The sequence below is a fragment of the Abrus precatorius genome, unplaced genomic scaffold (genome assembly GCF_003935025.1).
Source record: "Abrus precatorius isolate BTA unplaced genomic scaffold, Abrus_2018 Scaffold7, whole genome shotgun sequence".
Lineage (NCBI taxonomy): Eukaryota > Viridiplantae > Streptophyta > Magnoliopsida > Fabales > Fabaceae > Abrus > Abrus precatorius.
This window is the reverse complement of record NW_020874417.1, coordinates 2,516,240-2,538,581: the sequence shown is the minus strand read 5'-3', so window position 1 is coordinate 2,538,581 and position 22,342 is coordinate 2,516,240. Positions and strand designations below refer to the sequence as shown.

Genomic DNA, 22,342 nt, shown 5'->3' with positions numbered 1-22,342 from the left:
AATATATTTTTATCATGATTTCTAATTTTCTTTTAGCATAACTTTTAATAATTTTTTTAAACATTAGTCATAAAATATTAATTAACAAGATTATCTGCCAAAGAACTTGTAATTCAATTGGTACCAAGAAAAGCTTTTAAGATTATTAAGGTGGGACGATGATGTCGAAAATTTTATCCTGCGCCATGCTATCCATTCGTTTCCCAACCCACGTGGCGCACATTCAGTGTTAGGATTTTCCATTTTACATCACCTTTTCAGTTCGAAATTTAATTTTTGAAAGCAATTACTACCTTCCAAAATCTTATTTCTAAAGAATACTAAAATTAAAAAAGGAATAATGTGGTTGAAAAATCTGCGATGCAAAAAAGTACAAAAAAAGCAGAAAACAAACAAGCCCATCAGAGGTCATAAAAAACTAGAATTAAGAACAAGGGGCAACGAAACCCAGCCCATCATCTCCTAAACTGTTGAGCCAGGCCCAACAGATCCATTCGAGGTTGACCAAAAAAAAAAATACCCATTGGAGAAGTACCCTGTTTGATAGTGGATCTGGAATCTGCAACTGAATGCATAATATTATAAACCAAGAACTAGAACAAGCATGTAAATTGGTGGTAGATTAAATATAAATAGTTCAACCTATAATATTATGCATCAACATCAACTATGAATCAACATAGGTACATAATTCAGGTCATCAATAACTGGTTACTCCAAAGGAGCCTGCCAGCTCCATATCTTAAACATAGATTACAACTAACAAAGTACACTAAGGAACAATCACATGTCAGCCTACAAGACAAACATACAATATTTCTGACATGGTTTACAGCAGCATTGAGATGCTCCACATAAGTATAAGTTGACGTGTCAATTGTTGCATAGGGATGCTTCAAGCTTTTCTTTCAACTGTATAGCAGCAGCCTCCCCTCCCTGTGTTCTTATGGAGAATGTATGAATTACCTTATCATCTGTAGTTGAAACACTGGACTCTTGAGCCACAACTTGATGCTCCCTGAAGGTTTTAACAACGCCAGAAACAGGGTGAATATCTAAGGGGCATCTCACCGTCAAAACTGCATCGTCCTCTCTCGCCTGGAAATCAATATCTGGCAATGACAACTTTTGGTCTTTATTGTTAATCATGTTCTTCTCAGTTTCCAACACCTTGATCTTCATCTGGAGATCAGTGATGAAGGTGATGGCATCACCAAGAAGAGATGCTTTGTCCATTTTAGATATATTGGGGACAACAGCTCTTAATGCGTAAAACCTCTGGTTAAGCTTCTCTCGTCTTTGTCTCTCTGCTTCAACATGGTTTAGTGGTTCCTCTCTCCCATTGGCAGGCTTGCGACCTCTTTTCCGGGGCTTTCGCTCATCTGCATGAGTTGAGCATGAGTCTTCATTACCAAGATCTAGGCAAGGAACCCTCGCTTGAGGGTTAAAATTCCCAGCAATCATTTGATTTAATTGAGGGAACAACTTAGCTTCATTACTGTCACCTAAAGTCCCATTGGAAGAATTTCCATAACCATGGTTCACCCCTAGTGCTTGAACTTCATAAGAGTCTGAAGTGAAACCAGAATCATCCTCCACCTTTGGGGAGAAACTAATAGTTATAGACTGAGATTTTGTATCCCCCAGGCTTAATTCATGCCCAAAAATCTTTGGAAACACCTTTGCCTGTCCAGGACTAGATTCTCCAAATGCTGTCCTGACCATCTCCACAACACCCTGATCTTCAGGTACCATTTCCAATGAACCAAGCTCGACGACCCCAGATTTTAGCGGAACAAAAACAACCGTTTGAAGACCAGCTAATTTCCCCAAAAACGATCTAGACTCTAATTGGTTCAAACAACTAGCAGCATCAGAAGCCCAAATTGATTTAGCAGACTTGAAAGAACTGCCAGGGCCACAGGGCGAATCAAAACCAAATATGTAACACATCGAGGTCAAGTAAAACATATGCAAATCTGAGACCCTATCCAACCTTGCACAATTAACCTCTTTGGATACAGACCCAGCAAAGCAGGCATCAAGCTTCTGCAGCACCTTCTTTCTCACCTCCTCATCATCCTCCTTCCCAATTACATTCCTTTCGCCTCCGGCTCCACCCCCTTTCGGATCACGGCAATGCCCATCGCCCCAAATCAAGGCAGAACCACCAGATTTCAAGCCAGCAACCTGCCAAAACACAGCATAATTCCACTTGGAAACCTCAACAAGCTGACACAGCCGCTGCCGGAGAGCCGGATCAGCACCGGGCGGCGGAACAACCACACCAGAAAAGACATTATTAGAAACCGCCGAAATAAAGAAGGCAACAGCATCAGCGCCCAACACAGATTCCAACACACCCTTATCTTCTTCATTCACACAAAACTTCTCACCCATCATCTTTCTTCCCCCCTCCTTCCGCAATTAATATCTCATAAATCTAAAGATCACAACTTTGCTTCAAAAAAACCGATTCACAAAGATTTCAATTCACCTAACGCTATAAAAACTCACAATTCTCATAAAAAAACCCCTAGAAGCAAACCCTTGAAAACATCCAACTCAAACCCATAACTTGTGAAGTTCAATGATGGGTATTCCTAATCACAGAAACTGGATACACATCATAAAGAATCTAACTTGGTGCTGAGCTCCAACTTAGTGAGTCTTAACCACAATAAAAAATATGTTTTAAGGGAGTGGAACATACAGATCAACATCATGAAGAAGAAAGAGCATAATTACCTGAAGGATATAGATATTAGGCGGGGTTTATCAGTGATGAGTGTGAAGAATAAGAAACATGAGATTTATGAAACCGTAGAAGAGGTTCCGTTTCAGATCTGGAATGTTGCCAAGGCTATTTGTTCTTCTTTCCCCCTTTTTTTTTTGGCCTTAAAATTTGTATTTAATGTTTAATATTTATTGTGGCTCTGATATATATCCTCTTAATTGGACATTTGACCACATACATGTCCCTCAACTTTTTAATAAACTTTAGAACGAAACTACAAACAAAATCGTCCTTATAAATTATAAATTTAATTAAAATACATATAATTATCAAATCATACATTGTTACCTTATTAATAATTATAATTTTTATAATAATTTTTTAAATCTACGTTTATAATAATATTTAATTAAGTAATAATATACTAAACTTAAATTTATAAATTTTATAGTGAGACATAATTATTTTTCATAATATAAAAATTTACATTATAAGTTAACTCATTTTTATTTTAAAAAATTAAGATGAAACTTTTAATTCTTAGAGAATAATTTTTCTATTACTATTTTTTTAGAAATAATTTAATAATAATTTTATTAATGTTCGAATAATAATTTCCATAAAGCAAGCAATTGAATTCTCCAGTGACTTTTTACACAGCTCAGAAAAAAAAAATGTTCAGAGTAATTTTATGGCTTATTTCAATACTATTTTATAGAAAAAAATATATATAACTTAATTTCAAAAAACATTTTCGTTGCCTTAATTATTAAAATATTTAATTTTTTTAAATTAATTTTTAAGTTAACATTTTATAAATATATTTTTCTTTACAACAAATTATTTAGACGAGACTTTTAGAAGTCAAAAGAATGCAAGTAATGATATTTAATGATCAAATGTTATATTTATTCAAAATGGTTTATCACGTTTTGTTATAATAATAAAACAGAAAGTAATTATTTTAATTTAATATTTCTTTCATCTCAACTTATTTAGTTTTTAAGATAATATATACTTAAAAAAATTATACTACTCCCTCCATGTTATTCTAGTAATAATTTAAAATTGTAAAACAAGAAGTAAGATATATAATCAAGTAAGATATAAACAATAATTTTATTTTAATTAGTTTCTCTGAAAATATACATTAATTGTTGTTAAGGGTATAATTTAAAAAATTAACTAAATATTCATTAGTAATCCCAAACAATCAAAATGAAACGAAATGATAATCGTTAAGATGCCAAACAAAAGAGAATAACCTGTAAAGGAAGTAATTAGTTTACTACAATAAAGTAGTGTCTCTCTGTTTTGTTAAAATTCTTCTATTGAAATAGTTGGAGTGCAATATTGGCCAATAATTAACATTTGAGTAAAATAGAAATAAAAGAAGTTACTATTAAAAAATAATATTTTAAAGCGGTAAAAAGTTAAGATAAACTAAAACTTCCAAAATGATAGATAATTTAAGATGAAGAAAGTAAAAAAGTAAATAAAATAAATAAGTATAAAATTTATACGTACATTAATTATTTAAAACACTTTAACTAGTTAAGTAACTAAAAAAGATTATTGCAAAATACAATATTTAATATTGTTAATTTATTTTTGTCAAAATCATTAAAAATTTATTATAAATTCATCAATCATTACTTAATAAAATATTTCCTTTGGATAGTATATATTTGATTCATTTTAAGAATAAATTTAAATTTTATTTCGTTGAGAAAACTAGTTTTATTGTATATTAGATTTTTGTAACTTGAATAAGATTATTTTTATAAAATAATGTCTATAAAAACTCTAATTTTAATTATTATCAACAAGAAACTCCAGTTATAATTAAAAAAAAATTAAAATGTTTCTAATATTACATTATTTTAGTAACCCTAATATTACACTTAAGTTTTATTTTTCCTTAGGTTGGTGCAACAAACTGATAATGAGACTATAAAAGATTGCGTTAACTAAATATATAAAATGTATAAATATATATCCATACTAAATATTGTTAAAAAAAAACGTGAGAGCTATAAAAACCTCCTGAGAAATGAGGAGTGATGCGTCTCTTTATTTTATTAGTTTTTAATGTTAAATAAATTTATATATAACATAAAAAAATATTATTATTTTTGTATAAAAATATATTGTAGTCAAAAGTTTGACATTTTGTTAAATTAAATTTTGTACTGCTATAATTTCTATACTTTTTTATTTGTGTCTTGTTTTTATTTGTGTCTTGTTTTTATTTGTTAGATAATATTTTTTATTCTATATTTCACTATATTTTTATTTTATTAATAAAAAGGAAAATTAGTATGTGCATCAACTCATGTAAGTAATAAAGGAAAAGTACAAATATTATTTCTATAGAAAATTATATCAATCACTAACTCACAAAGTTATTATTATTTGAATTTAATTTTAAAATGATACACATGGTTATTAAAACAAGAGTAAGATAAAGAAAATATATCAAAGTAATACAAAAGAGTGAAATAAATATTAGATTCAATAATTTACAAGATCTCATACTTATCATTTTTTTACTAAAATATCAATAATTGTGATGAATTATTTTAAAATTCAACTCATTTATCAAAATTTCAATGATAAAAGTGAATCTAACGGTGATATATAGTTTATTAATCCATAAAAGTATTAAAAATAAAATCAAGCATTTAAATAAAAGAAAAAACTTGAATTAAAATAAAAAATAATTTATAAAAAAATATTTTGAGATTTATTATTTTCAATAACTAATTACTTATAGTAAAAAATAATTACATAAAAAGAAAAAAATATTTATTAATATTTCATAAATATATGCAACTTAATTTCTTAAAATTGAATCTTCGAAATTCAAATGCTTAAAAATCAGAAGAATCACACAATCTGAACTATAAACATACGTTATTCTTAAGTCACGATGGAATATTAAAAAACTATAAAATTGATATAAAATATACTTTTATGAAACTATAAAAACATTAATTTTGTTCTTAATTTAAACACAAAAAACTATGATAAAAATTTTATTTCCTAATTCACTTTATTATTTCATCTCTCGTCCAAATTAAAAAAAAAATCAAATTCAATTTGACCATTATAAAAACATCATGTAATCCTATAAAGTCACATCTTAGGCAAATATCTAATCGACCAGTATCTCTATAAATTATATTATTTCTATAATTTTATTCTCATCATTCATTAAAGTCTCTTCTCTCTTTCTCTAAATTATTAAAAAAAGTACAATAAACTTATTATATAAATAGCATTTCACTATCTCTTTCAGCTATCCTTTTGTCCATAGTTTGTCCCAAGTACAAATCAACTACTTAGCTATGTATATATGCAACTCTAATACGGTTTACCAAATAAAGATGTAGCGTATATATCAAATAAAAATGATTAAATCAGCTATGTTCTAATATTAAGCACAAAGCTAGCTTCTATTAATGTTTCACACATAGCATCATCTTCACTAAGCTTTCAAACAAATATCATATACATAGCTCTATTTAGTCTCTTAATAGATTATTTACATTAATGTAAAGGTTACGTCGTTTTTTAAATAAATTTGAGCTTACGTATTTATAGACACATCTTAAACTTTATTGTTATCTTTATATCTATACCAAATCTGTATACTATTCTCGCACATTCCCATTCTTTTAACACACGTGGTCGTTCTATGATAGTTGTGCAGCAGAAACAAAAACCCAGTAAACGATATCGACGAGGCCACAATCGGTGCAGTTAATTTTGTGAACATACGTAGAATATCAAACTCATTTTTCAGATCTGATCAAAATAACTGAATATGTAAGTATGTATATAGTTTGTAATTAGATTTGTTCAAAGTTTAATTACAACTTATAGTTGAAAATTTGTAGTAGTGTAATTAATTGATTGAATTATAATTATTTAATAAAATTATTATATATAATTAACCGAAATATGTTAAATTCTGAAATAAAGATATAATGTTATAATGATATAATATCAAAAGTAAATATCATTTATTTTATTTATTTATGTATTTATTATTCATTAATTAATTAGAATATTGGAGGATAAGAAAACATCAAGTTTTAAGACTACACTCTCTCCTTGCAGCTCCAAAATGGCTAGGACCCACTCACTCACTCACTCATAAGGGCATTGTTGCTGTGCACAGGGGTACACTCTGTCGCGTCAGCTTGGAATAGGAATTAGGAAGAAGCATGTCTTTTCTTTCAAGGCTGAGATCAAGTTCGGAATAAAAATAATTTTTTTTAATTTACTTTAAGATTTTAATTAATATATATGATTTATTAAAATAGTTTTTTTATTATAATCAATTTTATAATTAATTTTTATCATATAAATTCTTATATAAATAAATATTTAATTAAATTATTTATATAAATGCATCCTTAATTCTTATAAATACATTAATTGCCTCGTCTTTTAATTTTTGTATAGTACCCCACTGTCGCAGGCTAGTTTGTCCTTTAAACTTGTTTCATGAGATCGAGATGCTTCAGATATACAGGAGCCACCACCAGGCATCTCATTTCTATCATATTACTTTCTGTCTTCTTTAAAATTATCCTTCCATTCTTAAAATAATGCTTAATGGTAATGTGCCGTAAGTGTATTTTTACGAGGAGTTTATTTGATCATCGTGAAGCTATAACAGAAGTTGAAAGCACGTGTATACAAGTTAATCAAGAAGGCATCATCATCATACCATGAAAATGATTATTCTATATTACAAGGTTTGTCTCAAAACCTATTGTTACATGGTAATTTATATGGTGAGGTACAACGTTATACGATAATTATAGTGTCTTTGTATTAATTAATACACGCATAAATGTTCCTCGCATGCATGCAGTAGCTAGCCTATCTTTGGCACTCGTGAGACCACATCATATTCGTTGATCCAAACCCAAACTCGGGTGCACTTGAACTGCAAAGTCACCAAGGAACCTTCTTTCACCAGAATTGCACGAACATTCTCATTCTCTCTCTCAATCTTCGCCGCTGCTTCCACCCCTTTTGCTCCCAAAACCTCAGGCCACGAATCCTTCCCTTCAGTAAATTGAAATAAACAATAATAGATATAATAAGCAAACGTTAATTAAAATCATAATCAATATTAATACGTGTGCGTGATTACCAGGACATCCACTTTCCATTTTTCTTTCTCAAATAACCTTATTGCTCTCTTCCTTCAATTTTCTCTCTTATGACTGAGTCATCACAAGACTTTAGATGTGTAACACAAGTGTTCCACGCATGTATATATAATCACTAAGGAGTCGTAAGGTGTTTGCTCTTTACATACCATTAATTGTAAACCCCAATAATTGATTGTTATATGTGTCTTTATTTGATCTCCGGATGAAGTTTGAGTTCCTTGAGAAAATGTCATACATTTTTGACATTTAGATTCATTTTGGAATTAGATAGCAACTGCCGATCCAATTTTATTTATTTTTACTTTGTTGTATATATTTGTTTATCTCACCACTAATCTTTTTGTATTTTTAATTTTTACCCTAGTTTTATAATTTTATTTTATTTTCACCCTTGTCTTTCGTGGACAGATGTAAACACTCCATATAAGATGTCAAATGAATTTTATCCTTCTCTTGTTACATACTAAATTATTTTTTTAAAGATATTTTCATTCAATATTAAAAATTAATAAATAATTATCAAAATTATATTAAAATATGTCTAAAAAGTTAGTAATTTTTATACACCATTAATACGTATAAACAAATTTTATTTCAAGATAAAAGAAAGAAAAGATTTTGTTCAAATAATGCCTAAAATTGTTCAAAAATAAGGAATTAAATAAAATTAAAGAAAAGTTTATGACGGAGCAATTTTGGACCAAAGCTAGTGAGTGGTGTGAATGAGCAACTGGACTGAGAGAGTAAATTTTGACTTTTCCTCCGCCCTGTCTCGTTAGTGATTATTGTCCAATATTTCTATAATATTTTATAGGGGAGTTAAAAATATGATAAAAATATATTAATAATATTTTAATAATTTATAGAAAATAATATTTTAAGCCTTTTACCTCTAATTATTATTTTAAAAATAATAAATATACTATTTTTATTCAATACTTATTACTTTATAAAAAGTTAGAATGTTAACAAGAATCTTAATTAAGATATTAGTTAAAAATTATATTTTTTATTAAAAAATATTACTAACTCACTTTTTCATACTTAATATATTTTTTAATTAAATTTTTAAAGATACTAATAAATAAAACTTATGAATAAACCATAGAAAGAAATTATTATTCAATTTCGTAATAAACATCTTTGATTATTTTTTTTTACTAATAACTTAAATCATTATTAGTCTACATTTACCTAAAATTTCTAAAAGAATAGGATAATATATCATTAGTCATATTCATTAGGGATGACAATGGGTAGGGTATGAGTAGGGTACTATAGTACCCATCCCCATACCCGCGTGGGTATGAACATTAATCCTCGTACCCGTACCTTCTGGGTACCTGCATACCTATCTTGTACCCATTACCCGCGTTTGTTTGAGAAAAAAATATTTATAAAAAAAATATGTTTATATAACTTCACATAAGTAGCATAATAATACAAAAATTCAATATGTAGTTACCGAACAAGATACAAACATAGATAAAAAAATAAATATTCAAAGATTGTAAATGTTAAATGTATCTTAGTATAATAATTTTCTAAATTAAAATTTTTAGAAACAATAAGCGAAACTAAACACACAAGTTATTTGTCAGTTATAACCCTATCTTGTGTGAGATTTAATCGATTGACAATGTAAGAGCGACAATGAAATAGATCTGCACAATGGTTGTCCCTTCGTATGGGATCACTTAGTGACCTCTTGTGACGGCATTGACAACTAACTCTAATGAGTTTCATAGTTGTTAGGTTTTAATGAAACATACATTGAGAATGAGAATAGAGTTAGAGTAGAGAAGTTCAATACTAACAACAGAAGGTGGATATATAAAATATTTTTTTTAACTTTTGAATTTGAAATTGTAAGAAAAATAATAGATTTAATTAAAATAATATAATATATATATATATATATATATTAATCTTAGTATTTTTAACTCATATACTATACGAAAGTATTTTATCAAAAATATAAATTTTAAAAGAAAAAATTTGAATAAAAGATAAATAGTCACAATAAAATTTTATAATAAAAAAATATATGTGTATATTAAAAAAATTATACTTTTTTATCTGGAAAAAATTAATAAATAAAAATTAACAATAATTTTTTATATTTATATCTTTTCAAAAACTTTTTTAAAAGTGAATAAATAGTAAAAATAATATTATTTAGATTCAATAGATTATAGTTGTGCTTGTAATACATATGTTACATAGAAAAATATTATTTTAAATTAAAATATAAAAAATAAAAATTAAATATTATTAATAAATAATAAATTTACGATAATAGTAGGTGATTGTAAAATTTATAAAATATTTACAATATATTTATTATTCACTTTATGATTTAAACATCAATATGATTTTATTAACAAAAATATTTGTGTGAAAAATATTTTATGTGTGTCATATATAAATAATATTTTTAAAAAAGTCAATCTCATATTAACTATATAATAATTAAATTGTATTAACCTAATTAAATGATATAAAATAGTAAATAAAATTTTCTATTAAAAATATAAACTAAATTAAATTTTTTAGTTTACTTTATTATTAAATATATTTTTATATTAATCTTATATAACTTCACATGAGTAATATAATAATACAAAAATTCAATGCATAATTGTAGAATAAAGTTCAAGCATATATATATATATATGCAGGTATGGGGCGGGGTGAGTATTTAGATACTCATACTCATTCCCATTAAAATTTGCAGATTTTTACCTATACCCATATTCGTACCCATATAGTGGATAAATATCTTATCCATTGTAGGTAAATTTTGCAGGTGTCTATCGAATACTTTACCTATTGTCATCCCTATTATTCATAGGTACTTCCATCTTGAAGATTAAAAAATGTTATCTGAAAGTTTTAAAAATGGACTGCATCTATCAGCATCTGAGTTCACAGGGGAGAGAAAATCATAAACAGCCTTTGTCGTTTCCTATACTGGTTTGTTTCTTCTTTATCCTTTTTTCACATGATCTTGTTGGCATGCACCTTGTTCTTATCGCTGCAAGTTTTATTCAAATAGCTTCGGTGCAACAAACAAATGGCATTATGAATTCATTTATCATTCATCTTTCTACATAAATGCAAATAACTGCACTTCGCTTAATTAAGTACTCCTGAACGTTGCAAATACTCACCCAAACTAAATTCATATATAAGTTTCTCCAATGCTTTGTCTTAACTTGCTTCTGCTTAAGTAACAATTTTTTCATTCTCTTTCTCTTTTTCCTTCTCATCACATTATCCATTATTCCTCATGTGTTAATATACAATATGAAAACAGGGACATTGTACAGTGGTATGCCTTAATTTGGAATCAAGGTTTTCGTTGGTGAACCGGATGAAAAGTTTAGAAAATGTAACGCTACACTTATAATAATTTACAAAACGTTTTATTTTTTTCATATTGCCCTTATTATATCACTTATTTGATCTCACACTTCTTTCTCTTGAACTGTAGATTGTACGCAAAAAAGTATAAAAGTAAGATTATTCAATGAAAAATAAAAATTCTAATTTTTTACATATTTCTTTCTCTGATTTCTATTCAACACCTACTTCCTTTTATTATATCTATCATCTTTTCTTGTTACATTAGTCATCACATGTCTCATGTTTTCTTCCTTTTTTCTCCTTTCCTAAGCTGCTCGATCTCACACTGCATGAAGTTATGTAACGATAGAATATTATTATTATTATCTCAATAATCAAGATAAATGAAAAGAATGAGGGTGTATTGTTGTGAATTAATAGTAATGAGTTCTAATGTCCTCACACTATAGTTTCTTAACCATGTATCTCACGTGATCAGATGAACAACTTCAATTAATAAAAGAGTACGAGACAAAGTTCTTACAGAAGATTTTGGCAACAACTTTACACAAAAGAAAGAAATAGGAACAGAAAAAAAATTTGAAAATAATAAAATACGTGGTGCAACAAAGACAAATTAAACAAAAAAGAAAGTATAAAAAAATAGTTTACATATCATTATTTTCTAACCACACAAGAACTGACACTGCGTGAACCTGCTAGGTTCATGAATGGCGATGCTGAGGTTCTTAAAAGGCCATTTTATTATCTAAATCCGACACACCTAGGGCATTAATGGTAGATGATTGAGGCAATGATTAAGCACTTATTCACATAGATTCATGCACAGGAGAGACTTGTTTCTTTACTTGCTTGATTTAGTTAATTAACAACTAGTGCATATGTGTCTCAAGCGGTGGTGCGGTTCTCAATCCTGACGGGGAAGCCACCTTTCATGAAAGAGGTGAGGTGAGCGGTGTACTCCGGCTCCACCCCCTTATCGAGCGCCGAAACCACCCTGAACCGCTTCATAATTCCGGCGACGACTCTCTTCATCTGCAGAAACGCCATTTCCCTCCCCAAACACACCCTGGGCCCGGCCTGGAACACTGGATAAGCAAAAGGGTCCATCCCCACCAACCTCCACTTCCCTTCCTCCCAACTCAACCACCTCTCGGGCCGAAACTCGGCCCAATCGGAGCCCCATATCCTCTCCGACCTTCCCATAGCGTAAATATGATACGCCACCCTCCACCCTTTCTTCACAAAAGTCCCATCCGGCAAAACGTCGTCGTTTGCAGCCTCCTTCGTGTCAACTGGCACGGGCGGGTACAGCCTCATGCTCTCACACAACGCAGCGTGCGTGTAAACCATGTCCTTCACTTCATGATACACCAACGCCTCTGATTTCTCCCCAACCTCCTTAACAACCTCGTTCTCCACGTGCGGGTAGTTAGAGAGAAGCCAGAAGAACCACGTGAGTGCTGCCGAAGTTGTGTCTCTACCCGCCAGAATGAAACTAATAATGATATCCGTAACAAACTCTTCATCCGAATAGCCTGAACTCAAAAACCTCGATAACAGATCCACCGATTCTAGACTATTCTTTTCTCCAAGTTCTTCCTTCTTCTTTCTTATTATTCTCCTCGCTAACCCCCTCACTTCTGAGATCGCTTCTTTCAGACGCTTCTCCGACCCTACGCTCAAGAGATTCTTTGTTTTCCATAACAAAGGGAACGCTGCGTTGAACCTCTCGCTGCTGATTCTTGTGCCGTCATCGAAGGCCTTCGCGAAGGGGGTTTCCGGGAGGGAAGGGTGGAGGTACTCGGGATCGAAGCCGAACGCGATTTTGCAGATGTTGTCGAAGGTGAAGCGTTGGAGGATGTCTTGGAAATCGGGGATGGTGGTTTGCTTCATGGAGACTTCCGAGAGGAGAGGGAGGAGGCGATCCGAGAGTTCGCCTTCCACGGCGGTTTCCACGAATTTCCGGAGGCAGCGGGTGTTGAATTCTTGGCTGGAGATTTGTCGTTGCAACTTCCAGTGTGTGCCGTCGGAGTTGAAGATTCCGTTGCCGAGGAAATCGCCGAGGGCACGGTTCAAGGTTTTGCCCTTGTTATAAACGGGGAAGTTGTTCTTGAGAATGTGGTGGACCACGGCGGGGTTGGCAGTGAAGACTTGGCGGGAGCCGAAGGCGCGGTGGAGGACGAAGGTCGAGGACGGCGAAGCGCGGAGGATGTCGGAGATCCAGTGGATACGGCGGTGGCTGTTTGCGGCGACAGAGAACACTGAGCCGATGACAGGGTACGGTTTGGGAATAATGGTAGCGGAAAATTTGGATAGTGTGGTGGCTATGAACCATGCTAAAGTTGCCAATAAGAAAAGCAACAACGAAGCAAAAATTTCAGGTTCCATTTGCAGGTTAGTTACTTAGTTCATTCGATGACTTAACTGCCTCTTCATCGACTTCTATATATAATGGAGATATATTTTCTTTTTAACGGCCGGATATGTTTTTATATATTTATATATCGGATAAGGAACATAGAGTTATGAAGAAGAGAGGAAAATTAATTAAAAACACGTGATTAAAAAAATACGGCAAAATGTAGTGCCGACAAGGCCAGCTTCCACTTGCACAGTGGCACCACCACATTCCATTTTCAGCACACACTCAATTGTCGTAGATGACTAGTGCCATGCTGGATAAATCAATAAAAAGAATAATTATTCCCGAGTTAATACTTAATTTAATTTTTAAAGATAATTAATTCATTATAATCAACCTGCTTGTTTTGACGTTCCACACTTCGTTATAATTTTATAATTTTTAAAATTTCAAAGTTATTGTTTAAGTTAAAGTTGTGTGATTGCATATCTTAAACCTTGAGATTTTAAATCAAGAAGAAAAAAAAAATAGAAGTCAAAAACCTTCTAAAACAAACTTTTATGAAAGCTTCACACTCTAATACAAAGTTGAAATTTTACTCAAAATAAAGAGCTCATAATTTTTTCCTTTTCAAACTCTAATTTTACATTCAATTTTTTAAATCAAATTTTCACAAAATTTTATTTTTAAACTTTTAAAATTATTCCACAATTCAAATACATTGTAAAACCTTAAATAATTGGCTAAAAATAATTATTTTAATCTTTTTACATAGAAATAGTAGTTGATATGATAAAATTTTCTTAATTTTAGAATATAAAGTATTAATTGATTTTAAAAAAAAAATAGAAAACCAAAACTGTACACTAAGCAAATTAGCGAAACTATAATGCAATTCTTTTTAATTAATTGAATTTACTTAGCGATACCTTTTTTTCATTATGAATTTTCATCTATTGTAATTTTTCAAAATGACATAAAAAAATAAAATTTTTTAATTTCAGTACATAAAAGTATAAGTTTCTTTTATACTCTTGAATAATTTTTTTTAAGAAATTATATAATTGTATTAAATATTTTTTAAAAAATAGCTTTAACATCGATAACAGTTTTACTTAAGTAAACATTATTACTTCACGTAAAAATATACTTATAATTTAAATAAAAAATTTATGGTAGTCTAACCTCCCTTCAAATCTTTTAAAAATTTTAAAATTTGGATGAATTTTCTATTCAATTTCAAGCATATCATATCATAATTAAGTGCAAAAGGCACAAATCTTAGGGGATGTATTGATTTAGGACTTCATAAAACAATTAAGTGGCATCCAATCTGTATTTTCAAGATTTTTTAAAGAGTCTATTAAAATTCATTAGTATTTATTTGAGACTTTTTATAACTTAAAAACAATTCATTGGTATTAAAAAAATAAAAATTTTAAAAAATTGTTGTATTAGAGGGATTTTGAAGGACTTTTTAGTGGTATCTATAAATACCAAATTCATAAAACAATATCATCCAAACTCATTAGATTTTGAAGGATTATTTGGAGTGACTTTTCAAGTGTTTCAAGAAGTTTGAAGTGAGTTTTTTTTATCTCTTTTTTTATGCTCCTGTTTTCTCTATTTTTTTTCGCTGTTAATAATACTGTAATATTGCTCATATATAATATTGTACTAATGTTTTTATTCTATTCCTCTATTTTGTAAAAACGTAAATAATAATACTATTGACTTGCTCTATTTAGTTGAGTTTATTTTTCAGATATATAATACAAAAAATACTTGAAATTTTAATTTTTAAATAATATTTTTTTATAATATGTGTCAAGAAAATGAAAAGGTAAAAGCTAAAATTGATATAACAAAATGTATTAGTCGCTTGTAATTTTGATTTAGAGTTCATGTACATTCTTAATGGGTGGGAGGGTTCGATTCATAATTCTAAACTACTAAATGATGCTATAACAAGGAGGAATAGACTTAGAGTGGTTCAAGATAAGTGCTTATTTTTTAAATAATAATAATAATAAAAATTATTATTATTATTATTATACTAATATTATATATATTGCATATATAATTAGGTAAATATTTCTTGATAAATTTTGGATTTCCTAACCAACGCTAATTTTTAGTTCCATTTCGAGGTGTAAGATATCATCTACAAAATTTTGCAGGTTAGGTTAATAACCTTGAAAATGAGAAAAAATTATTCAATCTTCGTTATGTGTCTTTAAGGAATATAATCGAGAGAATATTTGATATTTTTAAAATCTAAGGTTTACAATTTTTAAGTTAGCACCTCTATTTTTATTTAAAATACAACTAAAACTTGTGTTAATATGTACATCATTACATAACTTTTTTTTGCAAATAATATCATTCTGATGAATTTTCAATTGAACCGATGAACGAACCTTCATCTTCAACATTTTCGGTTAATAAAAATAATAATTTTGAGCATATTATTCAAATCTAAGAGCAAGAGCGAGAAGACGCTAATGTTTGAAGAACTAGTATAACTATGGATATGTGGGTGAATACTATTTAAAAGGACATGATATTATATAGAATTATTATTATTATTTATCTAGACATTATTATTTTTTTATTATTTTTATCTTTGACTATTTTTAAATTTGAATGTATGAAAAAAAATCTTGAACTCTTTACAGACTCGATTTTGAGGGTAGTTTAGCGGTATGATCACCTAGGGCCCAAACTTAAAAGAGGGCCCAAAGTAAAAATCGTGTTCTATTTTCACTTGAAAAACAATTTCAACTCTTATAGTTTGCAGTTGTAAAAAATAGAAAAAATGAAAAGACCTTTTAATTCTTCGCATCTCACTTGTTATAAACGTTCGACTCATTGATGTAAACTCAAAACTTCATTTAATTCTAAAATTTTACTATTCTTAATATTAAAACTCATGGAGAATTTTAGTTTTCTCCAAAAAATTAAACAATTATTGAGTTTGTCAAATATGCAGATTGTTATCTAAATATTTTAATCACTTATAGAATTTATTTTACGGTCCCGGTGATTATATCATCAACTGAAAGAAGTTTTTTAGAGTTAAAGTTAATCAAAACCTACCTAAAGTCATCAATGTCACAAGTTGAATGGTCTCACAATTTTATCAATCGATAAAGAATTTTTAAAAAATATTAATGTTAATGTTATCATTAATAATTTTGCATCTCAGAATGCTTGTAGAACCTATTTTTTTATAATTTTTTGTATTTTTGTAGTTAATTATAATATAGAAGTTGTTTGAATGAAAAATATTCTTTTATAATTTTATTAGAAAAAATTATAGCCCCTTAAAAAAAACATATTATTTTAATAAAATTATTAATATATGCTTTTATTTTATTTATTATATTTTATAATTTCTTGTAAGGACCCTAATTTCTTATTTTGCCTAGGGTTTCAAAAAGGTCAAGAACGGCCCTGATTTTTTATGTAAAAAATTTAAGAAATTCTGCAAAATTCACAAAGTCCCGCAAAATTCATTAAATTTTAACTTAAAAGTCTTGCAAAATCTATTAAAATTTTGATTTTAAAGTCTTGCAGAATCATACAAAGTCTTAAAAATTATAAAAATTCTGCAAAATTTTTTGAAGTTCGTAGAATTTTTTTCAACTAAAAAAGCCCTTTAAAATTCTAATCTAATACACCCTCTTAATTTCTTTTTTCTTTTTCTCACATGATAATAAATTATAAAAAGCGCAAAACTTGAACCTCTCTCAAATATCTCAACGGACTAAAAAAGAGTAGTCTTGTAATAAATTTAATTTTAAATAATTAAAATGATTTTCACGATGATTGTTATATGCAATAATACATTTTTATTTAAAATAATAAATTTAAGTTTATATTAACATTGCTCGATCTAACAATATTACACTGTAACTCTGTCGTATACCGTAGGCATTATCGTCAATCACAAACACAAGAAAAAGGAAAACAATTACCTTTAGATGTCCAGAAGTATCGATACAGATCTAAAATTATTGAAGAGTTAAATAAAAAACATTAAAAGAAGAAAATTTGTGCTCAAATTTTTTTTATTGATTTTACAATGACAAATGTCCTATTCTTAAGAAAAAAGTGTATGTTTGGTATCTAAGAAAAAGAAAGAAAGAAGTGGAAAAGAAAAAAAAAAACAGACAAGATTTTAAACTCTTTCATTGTTTGATTATGTCAAGAAAATGGTGAAAAATAAATAATTTATTTGAGATCCATACAAATTAAAATCACGACAAAATTGGTGAGATTGTAAGAGAATTTTTTTTTTTTTACTATTCTTATTCATTTTCTTTACTTACTACACTTCATATTCTTTTTAAAGGCATAATTATTTATTTCATAAAAAGTTGTTTTCATTCTCTTTTCTCTCTTTCATATTAAATTAGTTTTTAGCTTTCGAAAAGTAAAAATAAAAGAACTTGAGATGCTAAAAAATTTATCATTTAATCTTTGATAAAATAATTCTAATTTAGAAAAATATGGCTTTCTAGTTACACATGAAACTTGCTGTGAATAATAGATCATACGATCTGCAGTCTGCACGAGTGCATACATGTCAAATCATGAAATAGCAAAATAACGTGGGTACAACATAGATGCAATCTGCTACTGCTAACACATCAATATACAACGAGTTCGAACTTGAAAACTTCACAAAATTCAGTTAGTTGAGGACCTAGCAGAACTTAGTTATAGCCCTCTACAGACTAGGTGGGACATTAAAAACATGATCTTGTCACTTGATTTTGAAGCATGACCTACACATCTAAATCGGTGTTTAACAGGTAAATGAAACTACAAATTTTATTAACTGTGTCCATAAACTTCCATAATCACTCGACAATCCCCCGCCAGGCAAAAAAGCATGTCCACCATTCTTTATATATGTGCTTTTGGAAGAACATAAGTATATAATTGTCAAAGCAAATTGATGCGAAGATTCTTGGTGGATTCATATTGTCTCTATTGATGAGTGTAGACAATGTTTGATAATATACCGTATGAAAGTTTATTTGTGCCTAAAAGTAAAGGAAAAATTTAGAACATTTCTGTTTACATGCTTACCGTCTAGACGTTAATCCAATTTGCTGTAGCTCATGCAATCGATGAGCTATATCTTGAATAAATTGTTTTCCATCCTTTCCATTTTGAAGAGAATTTACTATGTGCTCAAGAAGATCATGATCAAATTCGAGTGCTTCCAACCTGTCATGAAGGTCTGATATTTCATTTTCTAGACCAACTAGCTCAACTTCTCCTCTAGGTGAGGAAAGTTTTTGTCCAACAGATGTGGAATGATTGTTCTCTATAGTAAGAGAACAATCATCACTGTCTGAAACAGCTGATCCATCATTATCATCATGATTTCCATTGGACATATGAATTTTTCTCTGTATGGACAAAACAGTTTCTTCATGACCATCTAATTGAGGGCCTTCGTAACTAGAATCTTCTTGTTGATTCAATTTACCGACTTCAAGATTCTCAGGTCTAACACTAGGTGTATCGACGGATATCCCATCACAAGAAATTTGATGAAGCTTATTTTCCAAGCTTTTCAAACACTTCGAAATATACTGCTTTTCCTCTTCAAATTCTGAAAATGAGGTTTCCCCGGTCACAGCTTCATCACAAACTTCGGGTACTTCAGCAGACTTTGAGTTGGAAAAATTGTATACAGTATTTGTAATGTTGTGCCCACCAGTATTTTGTACTGTGAAGTTTTCTCCTTTTGAATCCCAACTCTCCTCATGCATACCAGGGACAGTAGGCTCATCAGTCAAGTTTGACTTATAATATTCCAGCTCCGCTTCCAAATCTTGTATCTCTTTTTCCTTTTCTGTGAGAAGGTCGTTAACTTTCTCCAATTCATCATTATCATATTCTGCTTGCTCTTCCATCATTCTTAAATATTGAAGAGCCTCCATTTGCAGTGCTGCCTTCTCCTCCTGTAACCTTGTGATCATAGACATTGCTTCATTTGTAGCAATAGCAGAAGCGTTTCTTTCTTCCTCCAGTTCCTTCTGTAAAGCATCCATGCCATTCTTGTAATACTCGATCTGTCGCCTCAATCGATCAACAATAGATTCCCCTTCAATTTCAGTAATATTGCTTTCATCAAGAGATTCAAGACCAGATTCCATTGAGGGCGACTTTTGAAGTACCTGAATTCCATTTGAACTAGAAATCTCACCATGTATCTCGGGGGAGTGGACATGATTTATGGGAACAACTGATGAGAAACTAGACCTATGTAGAGGGGAACTGTGTGATGGTGATTGCTCCAGATCTTCCTTGACTTTATCAACTTCCTCAGAAGTTGGTTGTTCCATGGCAAAACCGGGTACTTCTTTTTCCTCAGTGGTGGCAGAGGATTTACTCATGTTACTTGAGTTCTCTTGTCTAGGACTAGTAGAAGCAGAATCACATACCATTGGATCAGTTTCAGTAAATGCTCTTTCCTTTGTACCAATCTTCTCTAAAACGTCCTCATTTTTTTCAGATACTATTCCGGTATCACTTGCTTGGGGAACATCTTCAGCTGGAAACGTTTTAGAAAAATTGTTAGACGATTTTGGAGAAAAAAAAAATGGAAATATAAGCAGGAAGAGAAATTACATTTTTCTGATGATGCTTCAACATGTGCACGTGTGCCACTCAAAGTCATAAGCTCAGATAGGGGAGCAGGAAGAGAATCCTGAGAAAGACAAGTTGTCTTACTGTCTTTTGATTCTGATTCTCCATTAGAAACATTCATAACAACAGGTGATGATGAAACCTCATCTAGTGAAATGAGCTCAGGCAGGTCAGAACTCAATGACTTTTGATTTGCTTGCTGCAAATTAATTTCTACCGGATTATTGGCACTCATATCTTGGTGTTTGCTGACATTTGGCTCAACACATTGTTCCGAAGGGAAAGACAAGGGTTTGGTGGAACTACCATTTGGCTTTGCTGGATTTGAATCACTAGGAATACATTTTGGGGAAGGTACGGATGTAATTTGAGCTACAGGGTCATTGCTGGCTTCCATGTTCTCATGAAATACACTACTGACATCATCATCATCAGAAAATGGGAATTCAGACTCAGAATCAGAATTAAGTCTCAGCTCAGTGTACCCAACATGAGATAATGGATGAAAACTGTTATCTCCTTCTGATTCAGAAAATGTATCCCTTATTTTCTTCAAGTTATCCCGATGATTTAGACGGCTTTGTCTCGGTACATATGGCAAAGGAATGTTTGGCTTAAGAACAGCTCTCCCAGATGATTTTAGTTGGATAGATCTCGGGGAGTTCTGTTCGGATTTCCAAAGCTTACCACAACAAGTACATGGCCTTGAACGCTTAGGGCCAGAAAACAAATCCCTGGTAAGTGAGGGACTATGGAGACCAGAACCACCAAGAACCAGCCCAAATTTACCCACCAACAATCTGTGAGTTTTTGCCTTGTATTTAGTTTTTCCTGTGACTGACAAAAGACAATCATCACACATTCTATGACCATCCGCAAGCTTACCATGAATATGACAGAAAATCAGAGATGATATTTCTGATTTGTGGTTGCTGCAAAATAGGTTCTGATAGAACTCTGGCTTTTGACAGCCTAAAATATGATCAAACCTAGAACAAAACAAACATGGCAATTGCAACTGGCAGTAACTTGCAAACTTGGTCAGCAGATATGATAGCACGGCATCAAGTAGCAGCAGAAATAACAAAAACCACTCACAAGCTGCAGATGTAAGAAGGGCAGTGAATCCCTGCATCCTCTCTGTTTTGACAAATGAAGTTCCACTTCCACCTGCTGCCATCTCTACCATAGTTGCTCTACAAACCCACAAATTTGATGATAGGGAAAGTCATCAATCAAATCCCAGCCACCCAACTCAAGGCTAGAAGGCTACAAACAGGTAACAAAATAACCACCATTAGATTAAAATTAAAATTAAAATTCAGCTAAATACATTGCATTTAATTGACACGCCATTTTAACAATGAACAATTCCAGACATCATCCATAATCATAGACAGCCCAACCACAACATCAAACAAATTCAGCAAAGCCATAAATCCTCAACTCCTTAGACAACGACGAAAAATTAATAATTAAAATAAATATAATACATATATAGAAATAGAATTTAATTTTCGGAAAAAAGCGATAGTTAATGATGAAAACGAAATATACACTTCCTCTTCCAACCGACCTACTAATAATTGTCCGAGTAACCGTAAACATACACAGAAAATGAATTCAAACCAACCCAACCGTGACACATTATGCCGTAGATTATTAACTACCAACTGCAAATTTAGCTACGAGAATTAAATCAAATAAAGTCAAGTGACACAAATTTTAAGGGAGCAAATATCTGAGATTTCAAAAATATTATGATCATTGATAATTCAGAAAAATTGCATGATTTAATTTTCATTGAAATTTGATATCGGAAAATGTGGATACCTGTTCCGTTCTGCAGCTTGACGAGAGAGAAAGAGACAGAGATGAGGTACAGAGGCAATTTCTGATCAAAGATGGCAAAGAATTTGTCTTAATCCAAAAAAGGAAGAAAGTATATTATTAATAAAATAAAATAAAATTGTGAAGACTGAAGAAAAATGAGGCGCGGAATTT

General features: G+C 30.4%; 3 protein-coding genes across 4 annotated transcripts; all 3 read right to left on the bottom strand.

Annotated features, from left to right (window-relative positions):
- Positions 1-415: 415 nt before the first annotated feature.
- LOC113872005 (transcription factor bHLH3) lies at positions 416-2,912 on the bottom strand. Its single transcript, XM_027509153.1, has one exon. The coding sequence runs from the start codon at positions 2,401-2,403 to the stop codon at positions 874-876; it is 1,530 nt and encodes a 509-aa protein (XP_027364954.1). The 5' UTR covers positions 2,404-2,912; the 3' UTR covers positions 416-873.
- Positions 2,913-12,189: 9,277 nt separating this feature from the next.
- On the bottom strand, positions 12,190-13,699 carry LOC113873898 (cytochrome P450 94A2-like). The gene has a single exon (XM_027512265.1). The coding sequence runs from the start codon at positions 13,690-13,692 to the stop codon at positions 12,190-12,192; it is 1,503 nt and encodes a 500-aa protein (XP_027368066.1). The 5' UTR covers positions 13,693-13,699.
- A 4,432-nt stretch (positions 13,700-18,131) lies between these two features.
- Positions 18,132-22,238, bottom strand: LOC113872334 (myosin-binding protein 3). 2 transcript variants are annotated; one of them, XM_027509818.1, is made up of 3 exons: positions 22,172-22,238; positions 20,321-21,607; positions 18,132-20,243 (listed from the first exon to the last, which is right to left on the bottom strand). In XM_027509818.1, exons 2-3 carry the CDS (start codon positions 21,525-21,527, stop codon positions 18,763-18,765), a joined length of 2,688 nt encoding a protein of 895 aa, XP_027365619.1. In that variant the 5' UTR covers positions 21,528-21,607; positions 22,172-22,238; the 3' UTR covers positions 18,132-18,762. The 2 variants fall into 2 exon arrangements, with proteins under 2 accessions (XP_027365619.1, XP_027365618.1); XM_027509817.1 differs by lacking the exon at positions 22,172-22,238 and having other exon boundaries at positions 20,321-21,866.
- Between the last annotated feature and the right edge of the window lie 104 nt (positions 22,239-22,342).